The sequence below is a fragment of the Simochromis diagramma genome, unplaced genomic scaffold, assembly GCF_900408965.1.
Source record: "Simochromis diagramma unplaced genomic scaffold, fSimDia1.1 OVJJ01000344.1, whole genome shotgun sequence".
Lineage (NCBI taxonomy): Eukaryota > Metazoa > Chordata > Actinopteri > Cichliformes > Cichlidae > Simochromis > Simochromis diagramma.
This window is the reverse complement of record NW_024387375.1, coordinates 13,275,681-13,297,118: the sequence shown is the minus strand read 5'-3', so window position 1 is coordinate 13,297,118 and position 21,438 is coordinate 13,275,681. Positions and strand designations below refer to the sequence as shown.

The window sequence follows — 21,438 nt, the reverse complement described above, 5'->3', positions numbered from 1 at the left end:
CGCACAAAGAAAAGTAGCGAAAGAATCACTTTTCATCTGTTTATTGTTTATGAGTTTTACACAGTAGAAGTGGAGTGACATAAAAGCAAAGAGTCTCTTTAGATAACAGCGTTGTCCGCACGCAGACCCACTAACGTGTAGCTGCAGTGCTCGAGACGAACCCAGAAATGCTGAAGACCAACAACTTCAGCCAGCTTACAGACCGCTGTTGCCAAGCACATCCAACAGCCAACACCAGTCTGATAAGCTAGCTGATGGTGTGGAAGAGTGGTGTGAAGGAATGCCAAACCACATGGTTGGAGAGTCTCAACCATGAGCTGAAGTCGGCCAGGATCTACAGAGTATGTTTAAGAGTCGGGAAGGCAGGCAAGCTGAGAAATAATCATCAAAAACCAAATTCTGGTCCTACCATGAAGGATGTCATGCGTCTGGTACTAAAAGCAGTCAAAATAAGTGTGTTAGGGCTGACGTGACACTTACCTTAAAGATGATCGTTTCAAAGAGACAATTACAAATCAAATCTTTTGTGTTGGGTCTTAAACCTAACAGTATTACACGGGGGGAGCCTCCATGGATGAACATTTCAGGAGAATCCAAACAAATGAGAGACTCAGTCTGGAGAAGAAGTGCCACGATTTCCATGTTTTATGTATGATCTGATCCCAGGTTCAAGTCAAATGTACAGAATAGAAATGGTACTAGTTAGCTGAGGGTACATCGTCACTTTACAAATGATATCGCCTTTTCTTGTGGGTTTTGGTTCAAATTGACTCATGTTCACACAGACCATAGAATAGAAATACATCTGAACATACCGTCAAAAAGATAGTAAGATATTTACACAATGTGCAAAACATCAATACCACATCATCTGACGTTGATATTGCTTTTTTTCTCCCTCCTCCTCCTGCCATTTTTAAATGGACAATTCCAGAAACAAAAGACAAAATTGGTCTTACAGGACAAAAACCATGAGGTCAATGAAACCCTGAAAAGAAACACCATCCACAGCAGTTATCTTGGCAGCACACTGTACAGACAAATCAAGATCCATCCATACACAAAGGTTACAAAATTAAATAAAAATCAAGTCTATAAGTCAAGAGCTATATTCAAGGGAGGTCACGCCTTCCCGTCTTGCATAAGGCATAGCATCTGATGGGCACTGCCCTTACACAGCAGCAACCACCAAACCGCTGCTTTACTTCTGAGGTCAATGAATGGGTTAATTTAAAGTAACTTGTTTAGATCAGCAGTAGAACCAATCGCGCTAGACACACCTAAAGAGTGAGATGAAGAAGAACTACAAAAACCTGAACGAGGAGACAGTAAACGGCACATACATCCTCCAAAAAAAAAAAAAAAAAGGAAAAAAAGCGCGCGTACGCACACACCGACAAATTATGCCTGGTTTCTTGATCGTTCAGCCTCTTTGAGAATGGATGAGGGTGAGGTTAAGTTGTGAGTGGCTGTGGCCGAAAGTGGAGCTCTCAGCGGCAGCACAAACACAGTCACTTGGATGTTTGTACCGCTTTATTTCGCCATCACTTGGTTTTCTCCTCCGAGTGCCTCAGCTGCTGCAGCCTCTTGGCGTAGCTCTGAGCCATGGAGTTCACGATGGAAATGACAAAGTAGCAGACCATGACCAGCACCACCTTCTCAAACACCCACGACAGCCAGTTCTCATCCTGAAAAACCCCAAATTAGGGTGGATATGCTTTATTTATTTTTTACCCTCGTACAAGCAAACAGTGAATATCAGCTAGACTGATAAAACCAGCCATTTACAACTGAAGGATATGCTAATAATTAAGAGACTGCTATGCACAGTTTGTCCACCAGAGGGCACTGACACATTTTATACAGTTATTAATTAATTACACTTATTGAGATCTATATATCTATATCTCAATATCTGAATTTGCATCAACACTGCTTCCGAGTCTCTAGTGCATGGATTTAAAGGTAGTTAGGTAGATACTACAGCTTATAATTTTACAGATTATATTAAACCTTGCCAAAAAAAAAAAAAAACAACCATAAAAAAAAATCTCATTCACTTAGTGGCTGCCCTTTAATAAATATACATATAAAGCTAATAGACCAAAAATAATGCATGGTAAAGTCTAAATCTTCTTACCGCTGGTGCACTTCCTCCAGCATGGTGCAGCTTGTTCCTTTGTGCTTCCAGGTACTGCCTGAAGGGCTTCTGGAGAGATGGCCCTAGTTTGGGCACCGACCTGACATGGCATACCCACAAAGCAGCAACAGATAAAAAGAACAAAGAAGAGGGGGGGGGGAGAGAGAGAGAGAGAAACATTTAGTTACTTACCCTTTAAGCAGCCTTCTTAGACATGGAAACCAAAACTTCAGATCCTGCACACTAAGCTATTCAAGTCTTCCCTTTCCCTGAACAATACTTTAGAGAAAAAAGAAAAAGAAAGAAGGTGGTCCTCGCTGATCCAGTCAAACAGCATTCAGGCCAGGCAACAACTGCTGAAGGCCCCATCCTACATGTGGGCCCTATCTTGGAGCTGCCACCTCCTCTAATTGTTACTGTGAGCAGGAGCAGGCAGCAGAGAGGAATGAAGCAGAAACTCCTCAACCCTCCTTTTATACCCTTTAGCTCTCTATAGGAGTCTGTGTCAGCCCCTTCACTGAGGAAGTGAGTCGACATGATGTCATCACCTTTACCAACATTGCTGCCTTCTGGATGGAAAGACATCTAATGAGGGCGTGCTAATGCCCTTATTAGGTAGTGAATTAGCTCACTGGGGGGGTGGGGGTGGTAGTCATTATTAATACAATTTTAACAATTCATGTCATAGACAGGTACTGGTACTGTAGTTTTACCACTGGGTCAGCAGCAGTACAGTTTGAAGAAGAATCGCTACATGACCTCAAACTTATCATTACCCTGAAAAGAAAAATATACTGCAGGCTGTACTCACAGCCTTCCCACCGCATGAATTCAATTCTGGCCCTGGACAGGACATAAACATGTTGTCTAGACTAAGCAAAAACATGAGCGATAACACACACACACACACACACACACACACACACACACACACACACACACACACACACACACACACACACACACACACACACACACACACACACACACACACACACACACACACACAGGGTAATTGCTGATGTCACTTAAACCTAACTAGTTTTGTGTGATTCATTCTTGTTATCGCTTTGACTTTACATGTAAGCACACATGAATTCACACAAACTGGAAAAGAAACATCCTGTATCAGCAAGGAAAAACTATCTGCACACATCATAGCGAGTCACTGAGAGTCATCTGTACAGCAGCAGCAACGTGGGAAAGAACCTTGAATTTCATTTTAAATCAGATAGTGTTTTTGGTAAAGTAAAAAAAGAAGTTCCTATGAAGGAGGATACCGATTTTAAAACTAGCTAAAAGGTGTGGGCCGCCTGCAGCCAACTTTGACCTTAGGTGGGCTGGAGCAGCGGGAAATCTTCTCTGTCAGTGTGAAGAAGTTAAATCACACATTTAATCGCTGAAATATCGTAATATAAGAAAAAAAAAAAAAAAGTGCAATTTCAGCAGTATGTCTCAGTTTTTGTCTTTTTTTTTTTAATTGAATGGGTCTGGCCACGAAGCATACACCCGACCCATCTTTCAAATCTGGGGAAAAGGAGGACGCATTTGTTGGCTGCATTTGTCGGAGTCTTGTAATTTGGACAGCCTTCATCGCATCGCTGTGACATAATCGACCTACAAATGTGGCCCCTGAATCTGGACACAGCTACGATACCGGAGACTGCTTCTTCTTCTTCTTTGGCATTTTACGGCAGCTGGCATCCTTGTAGATGCATTGCTGCCATCTTCCATTTCAGTCTGTTATTACATTCTTAAATCCTACAACTTATTCCTGCATCTTTCAGGATCTTACAAAGCTTCAAACAACAAATTTTAATTAGTTGTCGATGATTTTGATAGTTGACATAATCGTGACTAGTTGACTAATCATAGCAGCCCTATAATACATATGTACACACACGTATATAAATGTACTTCAATAGAACAAGCATTGGGGGCTTTCATAGGTACTTTCAGCAGCTCCCCTATTTCCCGAGGGGATCGACACAGTTGGATCCACATGTTGATTTAGTGCAGGTTTTATGCTTGATGCCGTTTCCTGACGGAGCTCTCCTCAGTTTTAGGGACCAGCACTTTGAATGTGACCCATGAGACTGAATTCCTGTTTCCTCCTTATCTCAAACCGGATGCATTTTATTTGCAAGTGTTAACCACTACACCACAGACAGACTATTAGGGGGATTTTTTTTCTTTATTTCTTTGAATTTGCTTAAGATTTGAGACATTTACATGACTGTGAGTCAATTTCCTTAAAAAAAAAAAAAAAAAGTGCTGAGTTTGTCTCTTCTGACATCCCGTGCCTGACAAATTCCCTCCACATTATTAAAAAACAAAACGAAATTAAATTTAAAACTCAGCATCTTCAAAGAAAACTGAAACAGATGAATCCAGAGCCATGACCTACCTACCTACATAATTTATTAAAGTCTTATTACTTTCAAAAAAGCTTCTTCTACAACCTCTAACCGCCTCTTCTCTCAGTCACAGCTCAACTCAGTGAGTCAGATGAGCATGTTTGGATGGGACCTCACACGCCTGACCACCAATGCTCTAGCAGAGATTGATTGCACGTGTGGGGGGGAAGAAATACCTTGGTGTGTGTGTGTGTGTGGTGGTGGGGGTGAATCAAAAAGAAAAGAAGGAAAATGCGTGCACATACGATACGCCCCCGCAGTGAGAGCATTTATTCATACAGGATCCCCAATCAGCGTTCATAACGCATCTGAAAAAGTTTACAAATGTGCTGCCAACCACAAAACCAACGAAAGACAATGACTCCACCAAGTTTCTAATTAAAGCAGGCTTTCTCACACACACACGCACATCAGTACAGGACATAATAAAACAATTGAAAAAAACTTACCCGATGAGTGACACCATTTGCTCCACTATGTGCTTGCTAAAGGTGATGATAACGAAAAGTTTCTGAGGAACAAAAAAAAGAAATAAAAACATTGATGACTTTGCTTTGAAATTCAGGACAGCTGATAAAACAGAATTATTTTTTTTTAAATTCTCAACTTTATTCATAAAGTCTCCTAAAATGTGTAGCATTTTCAAAAAACATTTGTTCCTTAAAATGCACCTTTAAAAAAAAAAAAAAAAAAAACTCTTGGCAGAAAGATGCGTTTAGATTCTTAATTTTAGTGACACAACTCTGAGAAATTGAGGCCACATCTGACATTGTTCACAGACACCCTAATTATGAAACTCAAACCTGGCGGTAACCTAAATTTTGGTCTGTGTGAGGGGTTTTGTGTGGTTTTCAAAGCACCCAAGTGGAGGGGTGGGGGTTCCAAAAAAACAACAAAAAACCCCCACTTTTTTTCCCTTCTCCCCCTGGTCCTGAAACTGATCAGCTCTAAAACGGCATGACACATGGCCCCCTGGACAAAATCAGACAGGATATGGCATCCAACGTCCATGAGGTTCAAGGTACAGAATTTGGGGGGAGGAAAAAAAAAAAAAGGACAAAAGACTCTTCTCCCCCCTGTAGCCTCTTACAGTCTGCTCAATTTCCTTCTCTTCCCTCACATCCACTCTACATCCTTCATTACCCCCACTGCCTCAAGTCCTCTTTGTCTGAAAGGTCTCATAGTGAGATCATTGGCTGGTACCACCAAGAGATTGATAGGCTTTAGTTTGTTGAAACACTCAACAGTGTGCCTCAGACGCAGACAGCCCCTTGCAGTCTGAGCTTACATTAGTCACTAGTATGGTAGACTCAACAATACCCTCCGTAATTAAGTTGTGTTTTTTGTTTTTTTTGGATCTAGTGCATTTTTAAAAATCCAAACTCTTGTTAAATGCTTCTTAAAAGCTTCCCTCCTTTCATCTGGAGTAAGTTTATGTGGCGTGGCATGCATCTGAAAGCTCAAACCAGAATAAGGAATCCCCGAAGGAAAAGAAAAAAAAAAGGAAAAAAAAAAAAGAGCGCCATCAGAAACAGTTAACCAGAAGTGTCCAATTAGGACTTTCTCATAGTCGCCACCTCATGATTTAAACACTGAGGCTTGATCTTTCCCACACGTTTTAGGCTTGTGGGGATTGTTCAAAGGGTATCACTCAGCAGTGGATAACCGTTTTTTTCCTATGAGAGGATTTCTGAGATGCATTATTACACTGCGGACAGAGAAGCGCGACGACATGAAACAAAAGATGAATCATATTTGAAGGCAAGATGCTGCAAGTACGTGGGCCTGTGGGGCTTATGTTAAAAAAAGGAAAAAACATGCTGCTGTTTGAGGTAAACCGTCTCTCTGCAAGGTTTAAACCACCTCTGATCAATGCTTGCACTGTGCTGCTGACCTGTATGTGCATCTTGATGATGGCTTTCCCAATCAGAGTTGCTCCAAAGAAGGTCCAGAAAGGAACCAGGAAATGGCCGCAGGTTATTCCAGCCAGGTCGAAGAGAGGATTAGGAATCTGAAAATGGGCAAGTTAGATCGTAGTGATTCGTCGTCTGGGCACGAACATTAATTTGTTCGTAATAAACTCAGTTTAAAAGTTAAAAAAGATAATAAAATAATTTAAAAAAGGCCTGAAAACTTCCTACTCACTGAGGCACAAGCCAAGATGCCAAAGAATCCAACTTTCTGCACCATGTGCTGCACTCCCAGTTTTGCTCTTGTAACAAAATCCTGCAAAACAACAACAACAAGTGAATAAAGTGATTGTAAATGCATCAATGGTTGCCAGGCAGGGATTGTTATTTTAAGCTGCCGGGTTTTTAATTCTTGTTACACTTCCCTGCATCAAAGATTTCACATGTACACATACACATCTCTGAACACACAACCACTCTTGTTTTCTTAAAATAACCACTCTGTACTTTTTGCAAATGTGTGTGCTTTTTTTTTTTTTTTTTTTTAAACCAAACCAAATGTTTTAACAGTGCCGCCGTCTCCAGTGTTATTACAAGGAGCAATAGAGTACTGATACCTGCTATTTTAGAGCAATTTAAGACTTTCTCTGAGGTTTGGTGAATTTGGTACAAAAGTGCAGAGGACCTTTTGGTTTTTTTCTGAGAGGCTGAAACATCTGCGGCTATATTGTGAAGATCTGAGATAGAGGAAAAACATCAAAGGCACAGGAAGCCAGTGTAAAGAAAACAAAACAAAAACTGGCACCATGTGTGTTTATTTTCAACAAAAAGTTAAATTTAAGTTTAGTTTTTAATCTTCTATAACTAAGAAAGCACCAAAGTACCGAGGTTGATAAAAACTAAGTCCTTTTTTCATGTTCGTTTCAGTGCAACTGTTCATAAAAACTGCATCCTGAGTCTTCAATGCTGTTACCCTTTATAAGGCTTATAATGCACCCACCGAAACAATTACCGTATTTTTCACACTTAAACTCGTAAATTTTCTGAAAAAAATCAACAGTGCATGCATTATGTATGAATTCTGGTTGTGCTTACTGACCTCAAACCGGTTTTACTTGGTACACGGCGCTCAAAAATCCGTCATAAAATGTTTTAGTATGATTTTGGTAAGCTATGAAGCCGCACTGCTTGATAGATTGTTGGAGCATTAGGGCTACTGTAGTCAGGAGCCTCAAGGAGTAATCTGGGTCCAAAACTCCATCCGCTTCAGGTCCCAAAGTCACTACGACATCACTGAGAGTTAAAAACTGTCTAAATTCTTTCATCTTTACCAGGTGTAACAATTAAGTTTAACATGCAGGCATCCATGAAAACAGAATTTATTAAATTTAATTGAGTTAGAAGTTAGCAGGAAGTTAGCTCGCTAGTTTCCACCTAAATATGATATAGCAGCATGTTCTGACAGAGATTTCTGAAAAAATTAAAACGTACAGCTCTGCTATCACTTCCAACATAAATGAAGACAGAAACCTAACAGCAGTGACTTTTGTAGGGTTACTGAAATTGGACTAGCTGGTATATAATGATGTGCTACGTGATCGCTAGCGACACAGCTATGTTAGCATAACATAAACACAGTAAAGCTGGAGGATGAACGCCAACTTTTTCCCACTCGATAAAAGTTAACGTGAGGGTTCCCAATGGTTAGGGACAAATGCAATCGCATGGCAGGATGCTGTAAACGGACCAAACTTCAGTCAGGAGAACAACTGAGATAATCCATCCACAATACAAGGTTAGTCATTAATATACTGCAGCAACATGGGAATAGAGCAGCTGCCAGAGAATTCAACATTAATGAATTAATGGTACAGAAGTGGAGGAAGCAAGAAGAATGAGTTGAGTAAAGTTTAATGCGCCTTATAATCCGGTGCACCTTATGGTCAAAAATACGGTACTGGTGATATAATAAGACTTTTGGTAAAAACTTTTGTGTTCAGAACATCAGAAAAAAGGAAGCACCATGTTTCTCTAAAGGCTTAAACAGGTGCTCATCAGTAGGGTGAACACAAGCCTTATATAAATAAATAACGATGTAGATTTCCTGCTAATTCAGGCATAACGTGTATTGACTCCAAGTCTTCCTCAGGGTTTTGGTCATTTTTATGTAAATCAATTCATCATATATGGTTCTTCTCCTGATATTGGATGAGCAACTCTAAAGCACTGCCTCCTGCGGTATGCACCGATCTGTAAACAAGCAAATTCTTCTCATCTTCAACCAACCTTTCACCACTTGCCTGGATGCAGCTCGAACATGTCTGCTCAGATTCAATTTGCTCACTGCAATACTACAACACTGCACACAAAGGCAGGTTTTACCACATTTAGGGACATGCGTTTCCATTTTTGTCACACTCAGTCTTTTTTCTTCTTCTTTGGTATCCATTCCAATAACTGTTTTATGTTAATGGGTCTTTGCAGTGCTTCTCAGAATGCCCCTGACACACACCTAAGTGTATATGTCCTGAACAAAACAACACCCTGTGAAGATGACCTTGTCAGCTGAGAGCCACTGAAGTGGGACTAGGTGATGGAGACAATGGACACCATTTCTCTAATTTCTGTTCTGCTTACTCAGCCTCTGATCTCAGCAGTCTCCAGTCATGTGAACTCAGTTCCTGACAGCGCTGCCTGTCATTCAAATTAGAGGCCGGTGAAAAGAGAGACGGAGGGAGGCAGCGAGAGAGCAAAGCCCGAGGGATGATTAAAGAGGGAGCTGTGCTCAGGGTGACTCACCCACGAACACACAGATTTACTGGAAGTGCAAGAAGGGCGGGGCTTCACTGAAGTCACGTGCCACTTTGAGACCAATCACTGGACAGTGGCTTTGTGGTCAGTTGCACATTATGAAATTAAACCATATTAAATAAGATCATATCGTATTGAGTCTGTGGGCACCGTGTAAGCAGCTACATTAAAATAAATCCGAACATGTATAGATAGATAGTCCAATATTGAGTGTAACTGCTTTGCTCTTTGAGTACAAGGCGGGCTGGATGACTTTGGGCCCCTGTTCAAACCAAATATAACTTATTTGGAAAGAATTATAACTTTATTTGTACAGTGCTTTTTAAAACACACTGTTACAAAGTGCTTCACAGTTTGAATAAAACCGCACATTAAAAATAAGAATACATGTTCCAGCACGCAGACCTTCATGCCAACATGCACACTTCCATAAACACATTAGAAGTGAACAAAAGCCAAAAATAATGGGAGAAAGATTAAGAAAAAGCTAACCTACAAAACGGCAGTCATTTAAAACAAACCGCAGATTTAGCCGGCCTTAAAAGCTGCAACCTTAAAAGCGTGATCGCCTCTGGTTTTAAAAAAAGGAACATGGAACAGCTAAGCGAGCCCGATCAGATGATCTGAGAGGCCAGCTGCTGTTGTAAGGTCTCAGATGCCAGAGCCCGGCCATGTAGGGCTTGACCTGTCAATTTTTAAATGGATTCTGAATTTTACTGGAAGCCCGTGAAATGAAGCAAGAATAGGGGTGATAAGGGAGCGCTGGCTAATTTTTGTGAGCGGGAAAGAAGCATTAAAAAAACAAAAAAAACAAAAACAAAAATGGAAGCCATACTCAATTAAATAATAAGTGATATAACTTAAATGTCGCCTTTTTAGGCTTCTCGAAATCACATTTATCAAAAAGCATATCTGAGCATAATCCTTCTTTAATCTTTAAATATTCTTGATGTTCACACCAGTGCACATCCTAGGACCTAACACTTTACGAAAACAAGTGCTTCTGACCTGAGCACCCTCGGCCTGCTCCAACATCTCCTCAAATTCCTCGTAGTCCTCATCGTCTGGATCAGCTCCCGACTGACGAGCCGCTCTGGCCATGAAATAAGGAGGCAGCTCTCCGATGGCGGTGCCGGCACCCTAAACATAAACAGAACATTTTATGTTTGCGATAACTCAGTTATGCATCAAACTACTTGGTGAAAGATTAGATATACTTTGGATTTATGCACAAACGAGACCAACAGAGCCCTGAAAAAGCATTCTTGGTGTGCGTCAGGGTGGATAACTCTAGTGTATCTTTATTCAAGCTAACACTCACCCACATACAGGCCTCCAGTCGGACCTTTGACATGATTGAGAAGAGGGAGATTGTGTCCTCCACTCCTCCATCTTCGGGACAAACAATCTGGTCTGGGTAGGGAGGCTCTGGGAAGTCTGTGGACCCACACTCGTATGCTGCCAGGGTTACTGAAGCTATATGAGGGCCCTGAGAGCGAGACAGATGGAAAATAAGCCAAGTTACATCAACCCTTTACCCCTTTGATAGCCCACTAAGAGAAACCCTTGAAGATCCTTTCTGAACTGAGTGGTTTCTATCATATTGCAGCCATGCTTACAGAACAAAATGACTGAGTGTGTATCAGACGTTAGTGAGGGTGGTCTCTGTCCATGTGGCAACCCTTGGAAAAATCCATGATAGAGATCTTCACTGACTCATAACTCATTAAAAAGGACAGGGGAGGTCATCAAATGTCTTTATGATGAAAAATGCTCAAAAGAACATGAACGTAAGGTCATAGTGTGAGCAAAAGGCTACTCAAAAGACTCTCGAACAGCAAAGTTAAGGGCTAAAGATTGATTTTCTTTATATTTTAATTATTAGTCTGTGTCAACTTCAGCCTTTCAAACAGGAGCAGATATTTCATATTGCAGTCGTGCAATATATCTCTCTTCAACTAAAGTTGTCGTTGTTGTTCAAAGTCCTTCCAAAAGGTGTTGATTGTGATCTTTTTGTGGCCTGCAGTTTGCAGTAATTTAAGCTGCTGTTGTATTGTTAAACACAGCTTGCGAGTGCTACACTGTAAGCAACAAACACAAAGCACCAGCAGCTGAGTCATGCCGCCACTCTGGCAGGTAGCTATGTCATCACTTATCACTGTCGAGGCGGTTAGGTTGAGCCACCTGGCCTCAGTAACAGTTGGGCAACCTGCAACCACAACATAGCTACTTCATTATGCTTCTTTGAGGTGAAACAGGCAACAGTGACAGTAGATGGACAGCGCACAATTAGTCTGTGCTGACTGCAAATGCTTCATCATGGTAACTCTCCACCCACTCAGAGTATGAGCACACAGGAGGCTTCTTTAGTTTACACAAGACACTCCCTTTTCATCCAAGCAGGACTTCATTTAACATTAGCCCTTTGTGAGACAACAAGACACTGTTACCAAGGAGTAAAACACACCTAAGCTCTTAACATTCAGACACGCTCGTTTGATAGGAGCTGTAGCAGCACCGGCACTGCTCTCTTTGTTCGTTCGCATCAACAGAACTCATTCAGGATCTATCAAACAGTTCTTTGCTTCATCACTGGTCTGCAGTGATGAAGGTCTCTGTTCCATGCACAGAGACCCTCTGTGCATGGAACAAACATACATGACATTATTTCCTGTTTAAACCACTAGTGGTATTCAGTGTGTAAAAGGTGGTTAGGAATATGATGCAGCAGGAAGGGCCATAGGTTACTTTTAACTCTGGCCTAGTAAACGAGTTCAACAAATTTCATTAAAAAGAAAAAAGTCCTACAGTGAAATGTTGACCTGATGGTAGCGGGTGTGGTCATGTTTAATCCTGAGGGATGATGAGCAACCACAATAACTTAAGGGGAAAGCCAAACATTCAAATATCCCTGTGTTTGGGTTCCATTATGTGAGATTCTGGTTGAAAGTGGAATGAATTCACCCAAAAATTGGGAAACAATCTCAGTTAATCATGAAAAATTCCTTAAAAAGATTGCCAAAGGGGTGAACTGACAAAGCAGTGCATCGACATAAATGAAAACCTTTTTCATTTAAATTATTGGTCTCCTAAAATTTAAATTCTCAATTCAGACACGTATAAGTACAGGCATCATGAGGATGAGTAGTTTAAGCACAACATAAAGACTAGAACCCAGTGTTTGCTTGGCAACACATCCAAAAACATCATGATGAAGAGCTCATACTGGTGAGTTACTCCCCTCACCCAGAGGATCACAGTGACCTCATGCTCTCTATGTGGCCATGTGTTAATGCTTCAGGCTTGAAGTAAATTCCGTGTAATTCTTCTGGTGGGAAATGTGGTTTTTCTTCAAAAACAATATTACACATTTTCCGTGTATGGTTGGTATTAACGTTGAACAGAGACGTGTGACAGAAGTTACTGCAATGTGAATGACTGAAATTAGTCAGATCTATCAACACGGCACACTCCGTTTCCATCTCGGGTCTAACATCGCAGCTACTTAAACCTATTTTTGTGGTGCAGGGGTATTCCCTCGATCACCCACACTTCTTAAGAGCTTTACAACTGTGTCAGTCCCACACTCGGTGCTTGCTGACTGGCCAATTTTAAGTCTACTGCAGCGCTCACTGGAGTGAAACGGTTTCATGCCATGATGCCAGACAAATCAATCAACTGAACAGAGCGGACAGATTCAAAAGGTACAAGCACTCAGAGCATGAGCTAAACTTTAGCAAACTAAGAGACAGGAAATAATCTCCATGTGAGCAGTGGGCTCACGTCAAGTAACAACAATGTAAAGAATGCTTCACCATTTCTGTGAAAAATTACAAAATATCAGAGGAATTTGGAGAATTAGGCACTCTCAATGAAGCCAATCAGGACAAACAATGAAAGTAACAAGGGGAGTGCGACAGTCAACAATAATTCCATGTGTCAATGAACAAGAATCCTTTCCAACCAAACAACCTGAACAAACAGACTTGATATAAGATATTACAAAGATGGCAGAGGACGAAAGCTCCAATAAGAGAGAATGATTCAATATATGAAGTGAAATAAGCTAAATAGATGCCTGGGCTGGAACGTGAGACACTGCTGACAGATTGCAGGAGATTCATACCAGCGTTTGATGGGTTACTCATTGGGATTGCCCCACAGCTATGGGGCAATTCTGTTGCAATTAATTTTATCTTGCATATTTGTATCATGCTTTCACAATACACTGTGTCGTGCTCTGCAGAACAGAGTACTAGAACAGAGTTCATAAACAATCCATATGCAGCAGTTTCATACATATGCAGAGAAAAAGACCAATACCCAGTCTGATGACGTGTTTAGTATATTATGAACAGGTACAGAAATAAAAATTACACGTGTAACCCAATAAAGGGATCTGGTACGCAGCAAATTTCATTAATCACCGGTGTGCTCTGGTGGTGATAAAGAATTCACAGAATCTTAGATTCCCAGCTCTTGTTTTGCTTCCATTATTCCTGACTGCAAGAGATGGTATTCGATTACTTAACTTCATTGGTATGACTTCAATAAAAAAACGTCATGATGAATTTGCATTCACCACAGTGCAGTTGCGGAGTGAAGGACCAGAAGAAACTGTTGTACCCACAATGTGAATGGCAACATTAACTTTACAGAAGTGGGCGAAGGTACAACAGGAAGTCCAAGCAGCTGTGGTACAGATGTCAGTCAGTGGAACACCTTTCAAGGTAATGTAAAATGTCATGGGTAGAAGTGACGTTTTACATTATGCCCCATTATGCTTGCCGCTTTAGTCGTATCAGACATAAACAGGGAAGTCCCCATTTATACTAGTGCTGATGGCATCAGTGCAGTATTCTCCTAAACAACAGGCGTCACCATTCAGGTAAAACCTCCACAGCAGCACTGGTAAATGTGTTGAATCAGTCAAAACCGGGAGCAAAGAAACGGCAGAGGTTTTGACAAAGTTGTCTCCAAAAGTCTCATCTTTTCAAGAAAAACTCACGAGGTGAGGCTCATATCAGGAGCCCTTGAGCTTCCATGCAGGACAGGCTGGATCTGGTGCTTAGATAGTTGATACAATACATGGTCAACGTGTTATCGGAAATGCCTGAGGGCCAAGTATACAACCCATAGCTCCAGCACACCGATGTGAAGCAGCCTCTGATCCTACACACTGTCCTGTGCTTCCATACTGCCTTTGCTAACTAAGAGGAAGGCATCTGTAAACATCACCTCTTGGCCTGGAGGGAAGGTGATCCCAAAAGAATACTACAACAGTGGAAAGCCCAGACTGCCACTGACCTGCTTTGGTACCTCTTCGGAATCGAAGTCCAAGGTGTTGATGAAATGAGGTGTAGTGGGTCGACTGCAGCTGCCGCTGTGAGTTTCCCCAGCAACCAAAGGAAAACACTGAATTTGAGCCTTGAACTTCTTTGAAAACAAGAAAAAGGCTGAGAATGTAATCCACCCTCTGGAGGAAACAAAATGAGGGCATTTGCCTCAGTACAAATGTGGGCAATTCCTTGAAAACAATCCGACACCGATGACAATCTGACATGGTATCAAATAACACAAAGTTTACCGTGAGCCCTAACTGGGACATATGGACGAGAGAAGAGTTCTGTCGGAGACAGTGTTCATTTTGTTTACTGATATTTTTCTTTAACTGTTTTTTCCTGATAAAAACAAGACAATACTACATAAAAACAAATGCATGAGGACAAAAAACTGTGATGAAATATACCGACACTGTCATCGACAAATAAAAACCAGATGAAAATGTTCTGGAGAAAAGAGATGCAATCACAATTGATTAATTTGTTTAGCGAGGCAGGTCGAGTTTGGAGGTTATCCAATCAAAAGAAATCTCCTTGTGCAGCAAGGTTAGCGGGCACAATTTGATCTACCACCGAATAACAGGATGTGGTGGGGCCCTCCCATGTCCTCCGTTTCACATGAAAACGCGGCAAAACATTAAACGTCAACGGAAGAGAAAAGAAGATATCTGGACATATTTCACATTTGATATCAAAGAAAAGAAGATGCTTTGTTAACAAACTTCTCACACCCTATAAATTAGTAAACCAAATCAACTTCAGATTTGGTCTATGATAATCTTATGATATTTAGTTGCCTAAAACTTCAAAAAATAAAGAATTTAGATGCCTAAATTATAACTAAAACTAAATTTTATTTTTGTCAAAATAAAAAAAAATAAATAAAAAACTATGACTAAGACCACCTGCTCCCAAGTTAAGGTGCATATATCAACCCACCATCCACAGATGGAAAAAATGCACGTGGCTTTGGCCTGCAGAGGGAAAGTGCACCTGGTTGTAAGGACACTGCATCTTTGTCATGTCGGCTTGCAAAAGAAGGCAAATCAGACAAGTGACTTCTCTCATCAGCTGTTTGGAGTCGTGGTTCTGAAGGAGTGGTGACAACAGCAGCAGAGAGTCTGCTGGACAGCAAGTTAAGGAGAAAAAGCCCTTAATCTAATAACCTATGGCAAACTATAAGGCCAGTGTTATAGAAGAGCTTAAGTGCAAACAGTTCCCAAACATAAAGGGATAAGGCCCCCTAATGAGTGAGTATGGATTGATGAGGAGTTCATGCTTCTCCCATTTCTAGTTAACGCCGCTGTCAATCATACTCGACTAATGTAAAGCATCATCCACGTTGAGCAACACACAGTTGGGATTTTGGAGGTTTAATTGGATGAAAGCCCCTCTCTGTAGGTTCTCTGTAGGCAAATACCTCCACAAATAGACACAATCATAAACTATAAAATAAGCAGGAGAGCCTACAGAACCTCTTCGACTGAAGGATCAGCAAAATTCTTGGTAGAGATAGGCTGTAGGTATGAAACCTCTGGAGGATGGAGAGTAGCTCCAAATGAGAGGATGGAAAGCTACCAGCAGAGACCATAAGCAACCTATGCTACACTTAAAGACAAGAAAATTAAATTGCTGGGTGCCAGACCCTAATATCAGTTTGCTTGGATCACTGTGGGTCACACAGGTGACACATGTGACTGCATATGTAATCAACAGATATCCAGGTATTACATAGCATCTCTGGCGGCCAGGAAGAAAGAAATAAAACCTGAAGTATGCCTTCTTTATAAAAGTGTCCTATATATACACAAGCAGACATGAGGTCCTGTGCTGCTGCCAGTGCCATGCAGGTAAATAATTTAGTGCCCAACAGTTTATGAAAATGAATGCAAGATGTTGAAGGAAATAAGGGTGAACAATTATCCAAACAAAAAAAATCCCTACTGTAATGTGATTAAAGAAAAAAAAGAAGTCAATCTCTTGAGGAACAAGTCAAACTCCTCTGCGGTGGAGTAATCTGAATTCCTTTTTTTTGGTCTAGACACAATGTTTCATGACTTGACTTTTGGTACATAAGGACAAGTTATTATGAAAACCAGAGCTGTTTAATATTCTCACTGCAAAAGAAAAGCACAATACACAACCCCACACAGAGTATATGGCACGAGCCACTGCTGCTATGTCATTATTGTTGCACACAGTATGTAAAGAAGCAGAGCACTAGACGGCTGTAAAGAATTAATGGAGGGAGTGTACACCATTTCTTTAAAAAAAACAGAAGAAGAAGAAAAAGGGGAAGGTCACAGTTACATCTTTTCCCATTATTTCATTATAATGGAAATGGCTGACTCAGCTGAACCACATCGGCACATGTTCTGCAGCACAGAAGCCACATCATCAGCCTGAAGCGGACTTTGGTGGAGAATTTCTTCCTCTCTTTCATTTTGCTAAATTCTCCTTTTAGCCACAACCAAAGACCAATGACGCATGTTCATGGTGACTCAGTGTGACAGTCACTCTGTGACTGCCTGTCAGGGGAAAATTACACTTCACTCACACAAAGCCTTCGACAGACGTGTGACAAACATGTGACGTTAGAAGAAACACAGGGCTCATGGCTCGGTGTGGACTATGACGCCATCCTCTGGTGAGTACAGGAACAAACAAACAGCGATTTTGCAGAATTCTGCAAATTTAGCATTTTTGTAAGAAAATCGCTAACTGTTAAGGTAAATTATATTCTGACCCATGCTGAGCATAACCAACCAGATAATGTCGGTAATCAATTTCTCTTTACATTTTGTAGCCTTTAGTCAGGCCAGTATTCAGTAAAACTCAGCTAATTCAATCTAGACCAGAAATGATTAACACAAGTGGAATTCAATTACATTTCCTCAGATTTGGAATATGGTTACATCTTTTCCCACAGTTTGGTGGTTTACACATTCACTTAGGTCACTGGTTCAATTCCAGCATGAAGAAGGGCATCTGGTGTAAAACTCAAATCAAACACGTAGCGCTACCTGCCATAGTGTGACAAAGGAGAAGCAGCTTTATTCTGAACTGTAAAATAACGACAGGGAGTAGAATCTGTACAGACAGGTAAAGCTGAATGACTCTCGCTTACAGGTATTCCCTGCTCCTTTTGCAAATGTTAAATTTGTATTTTTCAATATATGTTTTTAAGTTTTTGCCATTTTACAAAGTGACTCACAACTATCCCTGCTCTCAAAATTCCTACTATGACTACACTTTGTTCTTAATGGTGGGTAGCCACACTTTGTTTCATATCAGTGAGTACTGTTTCACGCCTAAAACGGTCTGTTGTCTATGCATATAAAACCTGTTCAGTCTAAATATAAACCATGTCATTGTTATTGCCTCTGTTATCTACCTTTACTTCAGTAAAGGTATTTTGCATCTGCATTTCCATACGGCTGATGCTATCTTACCAGGTAGAGAAGGAAGGTGTGCAGACCAGTTCCAAGGCCCACTGAAGACAGGATCCCAAGGCCTACCCAGTAGGCACACCATAGGAACTTCTTTTCCAGATACTGAACATACTGCAAAGGAAAAAAAATTGAAGAAAATTAACTATATACATAAATCAGACAAGGGGAAGGGCAGGGTAGTCACCAGCGTCTAAAAGATCAGATGATGATCTTTCAAGGTAAAATCTAAAAAGTTGAGTGAAAATCTTCCCTTCAGGATTAGCTGAATACTCTGTTATCACATAAGATCTGCATGTGTTGTCTGGACACACAGGAAGTCACTGTTACTTAAGTGTAAAAGGCCTGAATCACAACTTCCTGTTTTCGCTTCCATTGAATTCTGAAAATTTGGACCATAACTGATGATTTATACGTCAGCTTTAAAAGTAATCGAGTGAAGTTTATAAAGAGTGAAAACAAAAGTCAGTCACCATCAGTCATATTGCCGCTTCCTGATGCTGATGTGGAATGACTGATGGACAGAGTGGGTGGCTACTGTCTAAGGCCTGATTTTAGAGTAGTTGCAGAGTGGTTTGAGGTTACATTGTGCGTATGCCATAAATGTCCGACCGATGCATAAACTCCCAGTAAGATGGTAAGGTTTACTTAAATGTGCCAAAGAGAAAGGCTCCACAATCATAAATGAGGCAAACATAAGAAAGAGAATCTTCATTTGGCTCTTGCAAAACATATACCTTGTATTTTGTATGAAGTGCCCAAATCAGATTGTCCACAATTAAAAAGTGTCACATTGCTCACCTCTACAATAAATGATACAAAAAGTTAATCTTTTTTAGGCGTTTAATAACTACATTGGTTTATTTATTTAAAAAAGCATTAGACCAATATTCATTATACTCCGTTTACAGGGAAATTCTGTCTTAACAGTTATTACTGCACAGTTACAATGAAAACAATATGTTTTTCGATCCCATTACCTTATTTTACATTAATATTTGTGATTTTGACATATTTAAATTTGCTTTATTCTTGGGTTATTTTTTCCCCCTGCTCATTTCCTATGTTTGACCTGCTGTTCTAGGTAAATGATTACGCCATTCTCAGTTGGTTCTAGGAAGCCCTGAAGGACTGAAGTGTTTTAACTGAACCGTGACAGACCGTTGCACAGATGAATTTGTAAACAGAACGTTCAGACAGATGACTACATGATCAAGGGTTACCTGACAACAGTGCACACTGCATTATCTCACAATGCAAAGTTTATTCTTGGAAAAGTCTCGAGCAGGATAAAAAGTGACTCAACATTAACCTTTAAACTTGCTGATGACAAAGTAACTGATTAGCTGATTCTTAACGTCTCTAAGAAAGCAAAACAAGTCGAGGCTTACTTGCTGGTGTTCTCCCTCAGTTGAATATGCGATGGAAAAGAGAGAGCATAACACCAAACACAGGAAAACTATGCCTCTCCGCTGCCAAAGCCTGAATCGGGAAGCAAGAAAACACAATCATATCCCCTTCCATTCTTTCCCCCCTTAAATTTAAGTGTCTCTGGTCTCAATAAAATGCACAAATCCACCTTCTGTGGCATAAGTACTTTTTTTTGATACAGCAGCTTAAATCACAGGGTATGTCCAACCAGGAGACAACTTCATTTTAAGAAAAGAATCCAGGAAAAACCTTTGATGTCTTACTTAAACGTCCACTCCTTTAGCTTAAGGAGTGTCTCCAGGAGAAAGTAATGCAAAGTGGTAACAGGTCTCCTCCATAGCACCAGAGACAGGCGCTCTTCCTTATCCTTCTGTCTCCTCTCTCTTAACGACAAGTCTGGAGAATAAAACGAAACAAAATCACTTTGACACTCTGTAATACTTACAGACACAACACTTATTGCCACTTCTTGAATTGGTAATGCTAAATGCATAATACATGTACTCTGTAATGTACTCGTTTGCACCTATGGAAAGTGAAAATAACCCAGAGTGAATCAGTGTGAGTGTTTATAAAGCGTGAATGCCATAAGGTGATGGGTGCAGTTCTGTGTCAAAGGTTACACAACAGATACAACTGATAGAGTTTACCTGCGGATTTCCCATTCAGTTTGTCTTTAGCTCCTGCGCGTTTCTGAGGCTGCTCACAGCTTGCTCCATTAGCTGCCATGTCAATCACCGTCTGGCAGGTCAGGCAGTCTAGGGCGAGAGAGGAGCACGACAAGTAGGAGTTGGAGTTTCCTGTGTCCCCGTTTCTGAACGGCTAAGAGATTACAGCAGGGATTGTGTAGAAACTGGAACTCCTTATCAGCAGCTGTCAACCAATAAACTATCAGTTAGTGCGAACCTTTCGTTCACACGCCGGTTAGCTGACATTCAAATTCAAAGACAGAGATATAGCACAGAAAGCAACGAGGCGACTGTGAAACTATTACAGACTGCTTTACGAGAGCGAAGGCTACAGCTGACGTGAGCTGTCGTCTTTCCGTAGGTCAGTCTGTAAGTAGATATGGTGCTAAATACGTGCATAACCCTCCACATGCTAACCGGCTAGCCAAAATACTAACGACCGAGCTAGTGACGTCTGTACCTCAAAATCAGGCGTTTAAACTCAATAACGAGTTCCCTTACTCACCGAGAAACGTCTAAAACAACTTGTTGCCGCTATACTGTTGTAGTAATGAGAAAAGACACACGTTATACAGGAGAGAAACAGAGGAATGTTTATTAAAATTACATGACATCCGTACCTTGTTCCTGTCCTCTTTACCCGGAAACAAACGCAGGCACTGTCAAAGTAAAACCAGCACTACAGTGCACCACTGGGGGGGAAATGCTGTAGAAAAAGTTTTTGTTTACTTTATGTTGTAATTAATTAACTGAGTAAATGTGGGAGCGATTCATGGTGTAATGAAAGTATTATAATAACTTACGATGAAATCACATGCTTCACTTCATAAGCGAATACTTTTATTGTGAAATAGATGTAAAGGTCCATTTCCGTTCCTTGTGAGGAGCAGTCCAATGGGAGGTTGCCAGATTTGCTGAAACAGGGGTTGGAGGTGGTAACTGTTATACTATTACTATAAACCTGCAGGTCTATATTAATGTTATCGCATATATGTGACACTTCTATGGTCTTGGAAAGTTTTAAGCACTGACAAAGCCTGAAAGGTCAATAGGTTAGCATGTACCTTGAGTCACGCGGTACACCTAAACGTCACTGGCACCAGTAGAATCTACAAATCAGTCTGGCTGCCTGAGGTTATGAACATCAGAGTTCAAATGTGACACAAGCATCCTTGAAGGATTTCCTCAACATTTTCAGTCATCAAAGGACAACACTGACAAACCTTATATGTTCTAGAGCTCCAGATTT

The 21,438-nt window shown here is 40.8% G+C and overlaps 1 protein-coding gene across 3 annotated transcripts; it reads right to left on the bottom strand.

Moving 5' to 3' along the window:
* Positions 1-25: 25 nt before the first annotated feature.
* On the bottom strand, positions 26-20,886 carry vmp1 (vacuole membrane protein 1). Of its 3 annotated transcripts, none has more exons than XM_040009181.1 (12): positions 20,810-20,886; positions 20,151-20,258; positions 19,764-19,896; positions 19,461-19,551; positions 18,073-18,183; positions 10,600-10,767; positions 10,287-10,418; positions 6,703-6,783; positions 6,452-6,568; positions 5,007-5,068; positions 2,141-2,240; positions 26-1,688 (listed from the first exon to the last, which is right to left on the bottom strand). In XM_040009181.1, exons 2-12 carry the CDS (start codon positions 20,227-20,229, stop codon positions 1,545-1,547), a joined length of 1,218 nt encoding a protein of 405 aa, XP_039865115.1. In that variant the 5' UTR covers positions 20,230-20,258; positions 20,810-20,886; the 3' UTR covers positions 26-1,544. The 3 variants fall into 3 exon arrangements, with proteins under 3 accessions (XP_039865115.1, XP_039865114.1, XP_039865113.1); XM_040009180.1 differs by lacking the exon at positions 20,810-20,886 and adding an exon at positions 20,695-20,805; XM_040009179.1 differs by lacking the exon at positions 20,810-20,886 and adding an exon at positions 20,695-20,789 and having other exon boundaries at positions 20,151-20,373.
* Between the last annotated feature and the right edge of the window lie 552 nt (positions 20,887-21,438).

Coding starts and splice junctions, on each gene's coding strand:
- vmp1 (XM_040009181.1), bottom strand. CDS start 20,229: ATGGCAGCTAATGGAGCAAGCTGTGAGCAGCCTCAGAAACGCGCAGGA. Junction 19,552..19,763: donor CTAAAGGAGTGGACGTTTAA/GTAAGACATCAA, acceptor TTCCCGATTCAG/GCTTTGGCAGCGGAGAGGCA. Junction 5,069..6,451: donor TCATCAAGATGCACATACAG/GTCAGCAGCACA, acceptor TTTGTTCCTCAG/AAACTTTTCGTTATCATCAC.